Consider the following 9,707-nt stretch of genomic DNA (forward strand, 5'->3'; position numbering starts at 1 on the left):
TATAAAAACAGATAATATTGGTGCGTGCAATGGATATTTACAAATATTAAGGAGGGTTGTGTGCAAAATAAATATGAATGTATGTACGAGAACTTGTGATTTCGTTATATCAGTATAGGCATATGAGATGATGATGATATATGATTCAAGACATAATAATAGATTATAACTCGAAATTTGTTATTGTGGTAATTAGTTCTAATTAACATAGGATCTTTGGAAATGAAATATTGTTAAAATATCCCAATACTGTTTTTTTTCCAAAAATTCTATTCCTCAAAAGTACAAAATACATGGACACAAACGCAAGGATAGACGTATTTTGAATTTAAGTTGCCACCATGTCAATCTCAACTTTAACGGTTTATTTCTTTAAATAATTTTAATATGTTATTCGCATATGGGTAACAAAACAATTGCAAATTTGTGAAATCAAATGAAACTGTCGTTATTGTGATACAGCTGCATTTGCAACGACACTGGGATTATTGACAACCTCGCCGAGTGCGTCGAGCACTTCCTTGCGGTAGTCGTCGAATTCCCCATCGATTTCATTGATCGTCTGATCCTCAATTACATACAGTGTACATCCAGTTTCACGTATCAATCTTTCGTCGTGAGACACTATTATTACTCCACCCTCATATTCGTTGATGGCCTCTGCCAATGCATCAATAGACTCAATATCCAAATTATTAGTAGGTTCGTCAAGAATCAAAACATCGGGCGCACTTAGACAAAGCTCTGCAAGTGCAACTCTTGCTTTTTGACCACCAGAAAGATCCTTCATTTTAATTGTATGAGCATGGCTTACCAGTCCGAAGGAGCCAAGTGCTTTACGTGCTTTCTCATGTTGCAGATTAAACAGACGCTGCAGATACTCCGCCGCGGATTCCTCAGCTGTCAAATGTTCACCGGAGTGTTGATCAAAGCGTCCAACACGTAGTCTATGATTTTTTCTTTGTTCCCCTTTTTGTGGCTCAAGTTCACCTAACAACAATTTTAGGAAAGTAGATTTGCCCACGCCATTCGGCCCAACAATGGCTACACGACTGGTGAGGTCTATACCGAAGTCGGTATTGACAAACAGAGGTTTCTGGCCTTCATATTCAAATGTAACGTTGTGGATTCCTAGAATAGGTGGCTGTAACTGTGATGGCTCTGGAAAACGGAATTTTACTATATACTCCTTTGGACGAGCCAATAATTCCTGTGGGCCGTCATCATCGTCCTGTTTTTGTTGCTTAGACTTATTTTTTTCTTGTTTGCGCGTGAGGACTTCTTTTTGTTTTTTCTCAGCCGCCTTTTTCGATTGACCATGAGCTTTCAACTCCTTCAAACGTTTCTCTTGCTTCTCATATTCTTTAATCATTTCACGACGTTTCTGAACATACATTTTCTTAAACATGGAGTAATTACCTTTGTAATAATGAAGCTTCTTTTGATCAAGATGGATTATTTCGTTACATACGTTATCCAAGAAACTCTGGTCATGGGAAACTATCAATAGAGTCTTCTTCCAACCTTGCAAATAGTTGTCCAACCATATGACAGCATTTAAATCTAAATGATTTGTAGGTTCATCAAGCATAAGTAGTGTTGGTTCTAAATAAAGGGCACGAGCTAATGAGACTCGCATACGCCAACCACCAGAAAATTTATTGGTCGGACGGTTTTGCATTTCCTCACTAAAACCCAAACCAGCCAATATACGTCGAGCACGTGCTTCGGCCGAGTATGCGCCAATAGCTTTCAACTCTGCAAACGTGTCATTTAGTTCCTCCTGCACACTCATATCGCCAGCAGCAAATTGATCCTCTAACTCTTTGCTCTTTGCCAGAAGTTGATTTCTCTTTTCGTCAGCTTCTAAAATAGTTGCAATCGCAGTTTTGTCTGTGGCCACAACCTCCTGCTCACAAAGCAATACATCAATATTAGGTGGAATAGCAAAGGCTCGAGTGGCTATGTGACGCAGTAGAGTAGTTTTTCCATGACCATTGGGACCTACCAAACCGTAGCGACGACCGTGAGCAATCAACAAGTTAGCATTTACAAATAAATCATTGCCTGTAAAAGATACAAATGTTTAACAAGTAAGCAAGGACCAATTTCGGGTGTAAACGATCTTTTAGTTTTACGACTTACAACCAAACGTTAGGTGAACAAAACTATAATACTCTCTTAGCAACTTTGTTGCGAGAGTTTGAAAACTATTCGAAATAAGTTTTAATATATTAGTGCAAATTACCTTTTGCCGATATAGTAAAATTTTCGATTTTGATATCAACGGCATGCTCTAATTGAGCTTGCTGACCAGCAGTACGTTGCACTTGAGACATAGTAAAATTGCTATCCAAGTCGGAATGTCCTGAGCCACCTTTCTTTGTCATAAGCTCCATTTGTTTTTCGTATTCCTGCTGCTTCTTTTGCTTCTTCTTTTCCTTGTGAGTGAGCTTTTTTTCTTTTAAAGTGGATTCAATTGTATCCTCTTTAGCTGTTTCTTTGATTTCTTCTTCTTGTGTTTGACCTTCATCGAGTAAAGGTTCCGCTTCTTTAGGCACATTATCTTCAATTTGCATTTCATTAATTTGTTTCGTTATTTCCGAATCTTCTGATATATTTTCTTTATTTTCTACGCTTAGTTCCGATACAATTTTATCTGATTTAATTGGGTTTTCATCTTGTTTTTCCTCTAAATCATCCTCATCCTCATCCTCAATATTTTCATCTTCATCGTCACTAATAGCATATTTATTGGCTTTTTGTTGTTTTTTTGCAGATTTCTTTGCTGATGATTTGGCGACTGCAGGAGGAAGTTCTTCATCGTCAATTTCTTCATCATCTTCCAAATCAAGGAATTTCGACTTTTGATTACTACTGTCCTCATCATCGCTGAAGTCATCCTTCTTTTTGTTCTTTTTTCCTTTCTTTCCCTGCTTCTTCGTAATGGAAGTTGGTTGAGGAACATTCACTTCCTCATCATCACTATCTTGTGATTTTGATACATTCTTCTTGCCACCAATTTGTACGATGTCCTCTGGTTCATCATCATTATCACTCCAGTCGTCTTTCCGCTTTCCTTTCTTTCCCTTTTTTCCTTTTGATGGTGCTGTTTTACTTCCCGACTTAACACTTTCCAAATCATCAGCGTCAATACTAGTCACTTTACTACCAGCCAAAGACTCGTCTTCACTTGAATCTCCGCCACGTTTACCCTTTTTTCCTTTCTTACTAGACTTCTTGTTAGGCACTGTCTTCACTTGCTCTGCATCCTCCTCATCCTCAAACCGTTCATTTTTCTTTTTCCCTTTGGCCTTTGACATGCTGCACTATATTATTTTCTATCGTTTAAGAAAAAAGTATATTATATACATAAATAAAAATAATCGGAACTTTTTGGAGAGCGCAGACGACTGATGATGCAGTTTCACCAGTTTACTTCACGTGGATAAGAAAACAATGTTGCCGGATCAAATAAAAATAATAGTGCCTGAGAAATTTATGACATTGAATTTTGAGGTTGTCAAACAAATTCATCGAACTGCCAAATGCGGAAATTTTAAAATAGAAACCCCCGAATTATAATAAGTTAAGTGAAGGAGTTAAGAAAACTATAGTGCGACAATAGGAGATTCAACTGAGTAAGTTTATATATTTTTTCAGCGGGAGGGGTCCATTCCAAACCGCATGAGCGAAATTTGTTTCAGAACTTTATTCAGATGACAATTTTGTCTTCGTACAGATACATATTAGAAATGAAATAGATGAATTTATATATATGTGAGTTTTTGTTTTTAGAAAGTACATAGATATATTAAATGTTTTCAAAATAATCTCTTAAGCTAATTTAATCAATAACCTATAAGTATGCAACCGATCAAAATAGCCACCGGATATTTTTAAGTGTCACTTTTCCATAATTTGATCGTCTTGTCATTTTCTAACGCTGCAGAAGCAATAATATTCTCAGTTGGATGGCATGCTGTACACAGGACAGTGTCTGTGTGACCTTGCAGCTTTTGTACTACTTCTTTACTCTGAAGATTCCAGATGTAAACCATGTTGTCTTCACTACCTGATACAATCCACTGCAAAAATAAACAAAAATAGCAATAAATTGTTTTTCGCATACTACTATTAATTATTGAATTACCTTGCCACCAGTAACAGAAAAATTTGCAAATATACAATATTTTTCATTTTTGTGACCTGTATACGTTTTTAAACATTTTCCTTTCGAATAATCCCACAACTTCAAAGTATTGTCTAACGTTGCAGCCAAAATATACTTTCCATTGGGAGAGAATTTAACAAAGCTCACTGGTGGATTGTCGTCATCAATTAATGTTTTCAGACACTGGCCACTCGCCGTATCCCAAATACGACAGAGCCCGTCGTAACTAGAACTTACAATCAAAGAGCCGTCGCGATTGAAGTGAACTGCAGACACAGGATCAGAATGCGCTGGAAGAGTCTTCAAGCACTTGCCAGTACGAACATCCCAAATACGTACGCTTTCATCAAAACTACCAGACACTATTAGATTAGACTGCGGATTAAAGTTGCAGCAAAACACATAGTTGCTGTGTCCTTTGAGCGTTTTTAAACATTTTCCTGAGCTCAGTTCCCATACTTTAAGTGTCTTGTCATCACTGGCACTTACCAGCAGACGTGAGTCTGACGACCAAGCAACATCGCTTATGCCTAGTTTATGGCCAGATATGGTTTTTTCGAACTTACCGTCATACGCACCCCATATTTTTATCAGTTTATCAGCCGATGAGCTAGCTAGCCATTCCCCGTTTGGGCTGAACTTAACAGCAGATACAGCTTTCGTGTGACCGGCCAAAGTAAACTTTAGCGCATAATTTGGTTTCACAGACATTGAACTCTTGTTTGACGGAGTGCTAGGTGTTGTAGACGAAGAAGACTGTAAAGTGTTGGGACCTGAAGGTGCTGTGGGCATTGGCTGTGGCTGATGAACGCCCGGGTGACCATGCACAACACCTATTGGTACCATCCTGTGGACTAGCGGAAGAGGCGCGTGGCACGAATTCAGTGCTGCGGTTTAAAATTACTCTTAAGAAATTAACTGGATGTGCTGCTCCACGCGGCACGCTGCTATTATGTTCCTGTGTATTCTATGTACCAAAAAGGTTTCTATTGTACTTAATAACTTTTATCGTCTTTTTTGCACTCTGAAATTACTTTTTTTATACTTTCGAATATTATTTGATTCACACAATTAGTGTATTTTTCAATGTTTTTCCTTAAAATTCTGCGTGTAGTTGACGATGCGGCTCGTGTTTGCTTATTGTTTTAAGAGTTGCCAAAGTCTTATAATTTAAAAGCTTAACAAAAAACAAAAAATTCCACACGTTTAGGTATTAAGAATGTAGATGGCGCTAATAACAGCACAAGTAAATTATGCGCGCCAATGTAGGCAGGCCAAAGAACGTAAATGAAATATTTAAATATAATATTAACGTTCTCGGTTATTATCTCTATATTGAATACCATATATGGAATAAATATATTGAATACGACAAAATGTACAAATGCGTGTAAAAGTTCATAAATCTCTGAACAGAAAAGGTAACACATTTATTTACGCAAAAACTGATTTATGGTAGTTCAAGCCTACTGATAAATAATTATATTTATTTATACATATATTATGTATAATTTTTACTACTTTTTTTAATCTGAACGTAGTGCCCGTTTATTAAACATTTCGAAATAGTTTACCCATGCGAATACACGTGAGTTTGTTGGTTTTGGTATACAGGATATGGTTGCGCATGCGTGACGGTCGCACCAATGAAATCCAAAGTCGGTAAATAAACAATGTCGTCAACATCATATAAATCCATACATACATTCTCGTAAGTATGTAAGTTTGCAGAGAATTGACAATGAAATAAGAAATATCAAAATGAATGGTTTCCATTGTGACTGCGGGTATGTGGCCCAAAGGGCTAATGTGCGAGCAATGTAACTGCATTTGATCTTAAACAGTGGAGAGACTGTATTGGAGCCACAACCGCAAATAAATAATGTGGCTTAAACGTGATGCTCATTTCATATATTTGTACACTGTAAACCATTCCGCAAAAGTTCGTCGCTGTGCTCATACATATTAGTTCGTCCGGCTGTGACTGGCCCAAGCGCACACAGTTACTGTGCGTATCTCGATAGCGGTAGTTCGTTTGTTTATCCGCTTTGCTCATCCCCAGCATAGGAGTGTAAATTTCGAGTTTTCGTGAGAAACATTTGTGTTTGGAAAACTGGATAAGCAAAAAGTGCTAAAAGTGAACGAGAAACGAGAAAAGTCGTAGGAATTTTCAAACCTTACTACATGTAAACTGACGGTGTTATTTTTTCTAATTTCTCTCTGGATTGGTGTTTGCACTTTTAAGTTTAAACAAAATGGTTTTGAAGCCTGAATTAGATGAACTTGTCAAGGTACTACATGAATGGATTAGGACGCAGCCGCACTTACCACAGGCTATAGGTGAGCAGAATGCACATGTTGACTGCATGACTTGTTTAATGAGCTTTGTGAATTTGTGGATATAATTAATTAATATTAATAACAACTTTCAATTATATGTAAATACATATGTACACACATATAAGAAATATTATATCAAAGGCCATTTTTACAATGGTTTACAATAAGTGTTAGCAAACTACAAAGAAATGCCTACAAAGCACAGTCACTAATCCACCTCATAAACCGCATCGCTGTCTGGCATACTAAGCAGGCGCTGTTCTGTTTATTTATGTATTTCGATCTCGTTTGAGGGAATTTCAAAGTCATACGTGCGCCATTTACGACGCGACTGACTGCGACAAGCGGCCAGTATAATCGTATCTACGCAATGATTACTAACATTTTTTCATATATTTATTAAAGCCCGGTTTGTATTCTAATTGTATACAATACAATTTAATACTTCAATGTATGCGAAACAATTAAAAAGTGTATAAGTTTAAACGAATGTGTATTCTCTTTCCCAATTAGGACGGCACATAACCAAAAATAATAAACCTGTAGTTAAAATACTGCCCGAAATTATGCTCATGAATCAAAATCAAAATTATTGCAGACAAAAAAGGAACAAAAGAACCGAACTTGATATCTGCAGCCGAAAAGACGTTATTAATAATTTGAAAAAAAAAATATAAAAAATTCACCAGGGATAGTCTGATAAAGTACAACACCGTCGTTTTTCTGCTTAACTCAAGTGTTACATAACTACACTAATTTGCATATCATCATAGCCAAAATGCACATACATATGTACATATATCACACCTCGACCAGAATTGCTGGTAGTCGGACCAAAGTACATATTGCCCAAGCTTCTAGTCAGCTACTTACGACAATTTTCATAATGCAAACTGCGTTTGCACTTCCACTAGCTAATTTTCATGTGCGTATATATATATGTACGAGTATGTATGTATATGGAGGCATGCGAAACCGGTTCTGTTAAAGAAGATACTGCAATATGGTGTCATTTGTTTCTATTGCACTTACAACCCAATTACCTTAATAATGTATGACATCGTACAAATTCAAACGTATACGAGTATTCATGCCCACTTTATTACATGTTTACGTTAAAACTACTGGAAATCGCGTTAAACACGTGAAAAACTGTGGCACACTAACGTCGAGGTTTCGGCCTTTTTTGCATATATAAATATGTATATGTATGTTTTTGTTGTTTTATTTGCTAATTTCGCGTGTTTAACTCAACTTTCGTCTGTATATGTATGTTTGTTTGCAGAGAAGCCGGTGCTCGAACGCTTCCTCTATTCGATGTTCGGCGATGTGGCGGGCGCCCAACGCTTGCTTGAGCTCAACTATGCGCTGCGCAACAAGTATCCGCACATATTTCTGCAACGCGATCCCGCGGATCAAGAGTCGCAGCAGCTGTTGCAAGTCGCGTAAGTAATGAAGGAACGGCGAAGAGCAGCTGAACTGGTGATTTATCGATCAAACCAGTTGTTGCAGAGTTTACTCCTATTATTACTGCTATTTTTACAGTTATTTTCTGGTTTGACCGTTACCGGTTTTAGTCTTTCAATTTATTTTTATTAAATACATACAACCTACCCAATTGCAGAGACTTGTTGCCTCTGCCTGGACTGACACCGGACAAAAATAAGCTGCTTTTGTATCGCCTCATCGATTACGATGCTGATAAGGTGAATTATATATATATTTATATATTTTATACTTTTAACGGTAAAACTAATGTTTGGATTTTAGTTTAACTTTACGGCCAGCATTAAAGTGTTCTTTATGATGGCAGACCTGCGATTCGTCATACCCGACGAGGCGGGCATGTGCGACGGCGAGGTGCCCATTTTCGACATGGCCGGCTACAGTTTGCGGCATGTGGCTCGCACGGTCTTCAGCTCGCTGCGTGTTTATATGAAATTCGTGCAGGAGGCACACCCAGTGCGCTTGAAGGCTATTCACGTGTTAAATTGTCCGTCTTATTTGGATAAAGTGCTGACGGTGGTGAAGCCGTTCATTAAGAGTGAGGTGTTTAAGCTTGTAAGTGAGCGTGGCAGGGTGTATAAAGAGTTATCATATAACTGGAAGAATAAGAGATAGCGTCCGATAGTCGAATTGATGTACAATGTATTTCTCTTTTGAAAAACAGATTCATTTTCATCTACCTAATGCCGATACACCCTACAAACACTTCCCACGTGATATGTTGCCGGAGGAGTACGGTGGAAAGGCTGGCAATTTGGCCGATTTGAAACAGAAATGGACGGAGCTACTCACTGAGAAAAGGTACAAATAAATATTTGGAATATTGTAGAGGGACTAAATTCGAATTCCTTTTAGGGATTATTTGATGAACCCCGATGCATGGAAAATCGACAAGAGTAAGAAGCTTAAAGCGACGACACAACAGTCGGATAACATTTGTCACAACTTGAAAACACTGGAGATTGATTAGTAAACTACATTTTTGCTTTGTAAATATGTATATACAATATATATCATAAAATTTATACTTATAAACGATTGGACATTGTATTTAAACTCGAGGGTTATTTTCGTCTCCGCATTATGCTATCTGGTTGGCGCACACACTTCTCAAAGTTCGCACACAATTTCATTTTCAATTGTTGCAGCACTCTTTAACATACGGAAACACATAATCCGCACCTTCTCATGCTTCAGCCAAAAGTGTGCCGTAATTCATTCAACTCATTCATGCAGAGGACACGCTCAGACAGTGCGCTGTGCACTTCCTTTTCCTGTTTGAAGTGTTTAGTAAGCGTGGAGTGAGGAGCAAATGCGCCCTACCATGAGCATTTGTTGGGGCATCATAGATGCAAAGTCTAATGCCAATGCAACAACAAAAAAACGAAGGAATATATGCAAAAGCGAAGTCGTGCGGCTACGACGAGGTAAGCATGCTTGATAAGCGCTGCATTGGGAAGTTTGCACTTGAAGTGCATTAATCACGCCCGTTTAACGGCAAGAAAAGTCAAACTCTGGCGAGACAAAACTGCGGAAAAACTGAAATGCGGTGAAGCGCAAATTGCGAAACAAAGGCAGAAGACCGAACAGTTGTTAGGAGGAAGAAAGTGACGATATTAAAGACGAACCGCTGAGACCTGCGGATAATGCTCATCTAATTGTGCAATAACACCTGCTGGTCTCTTAA

At 37.9% G+C, this 9,707-nt stretch overlaps 3 protein-coding genes across 4 annotated transcripts; 1 reads left to right on the top strand and 2 right to left on the bottom strand.

The window, feature by feature from the left end:
• Positions 1 to 320: 320 nt before the first annotated feature.
• LOC105212708 (ATP-binding cassette sub-family F member 1) lies at positions 321 to 3,463 on the bottom strand. Its single transcript, XM_011184875.3, has 2 exons — positions 2,249 to 3,463; positions 321 to 2,067 (listed from the first exon to the last, which is right to left on the bottom strand). Exons 1-2 carry the CDS (start codon positions 3,321 to 3,323, stop codon positions 449 to 451), a joined length of 2,694 nt encoding a protein of 897 aa, XP_011183177.1. The 5' UTR covers positions 3,324 to 3,463; the 3' UTR covers positions 321 to 448.
• Positions 3,464 to 3,500: 37 nt separating this feature from the next.
• On the top strand, positions 3,501 to 9,058 carry Ttpa_1 (alpha-tocopherol transfer protein). Of its 2 annotated transcripts, none has more exons than XM_011184874.3 (6): positions 3,501 to 3,641; positions 7,800 to 7,959; positions 8,139 to 8,220; positions 8,285 to 8,575; positions 8,685 to 8,821; positions 8,876 to 9,058. In XM_011184874.3, the coding sequence occupies exons 2-6, from the start codon at positions 7,832 to 7,834 to the stop codon at positions 8,988 to 8,990; spliced, it is 753 nt and encodes a 250-aa protein (XP_011183176.1). In that variant the 5' UTR covers positions 3,501 to 3,641; positions 7,800 to 7,831; the 3' UTR covers positions 8,991 to 9,058. The 2 variants fall into 2 exon arrangements, with proteins under 2 accessions (XP_011183176.1, XP_011183175.1); XM_011184873.3 differs by lacking the exon at positions 3,501 to 3,641 and adding an exon at positions 5,777 to 6,514.
• LOC105212706 (protein will die slowly) lies at positions 3,633 to 5,337 on the bottom strand. The gene is made up of 2 exons (XM_011184872.3): positions 4,154 to 5,337; positions 3,633 to 4,088 (listed from the first exon to the last, which is right to left on the bottom strand). The coding sequence occupies exons 1-2, from the start codon at positions 5,018 to 5,020 to the stop codon at positions 3,900 to 3,902; spliced, it is 1,056 nt and encodes a 351-aa protein (XP_011183174.1). The 5' UTR covers positions 5,021 to 5,337; the 3' UTR covers positions 3,633 to 3,899.
• Positions 9,059 to 9,707: the final 649 nt, after the last annotated feature.

This window comes from Zeugodacus cucurbitae, chromosome 5 (assembly GCF_028554725.1).
Source record: "Zeugodacus cucurbitae isolate PBARC_wt_2022May chromosome 5, idZeuCucr1.2, whole genome shotgun sequence".
NCBI classification, from domain to species: domain Eukaryota; kingdom Metazoa; phylum Arthropoda; class Insecta; order Diptera; family Tephritidae; genus Zeugodacus; species Zeugodacus cucurbitae.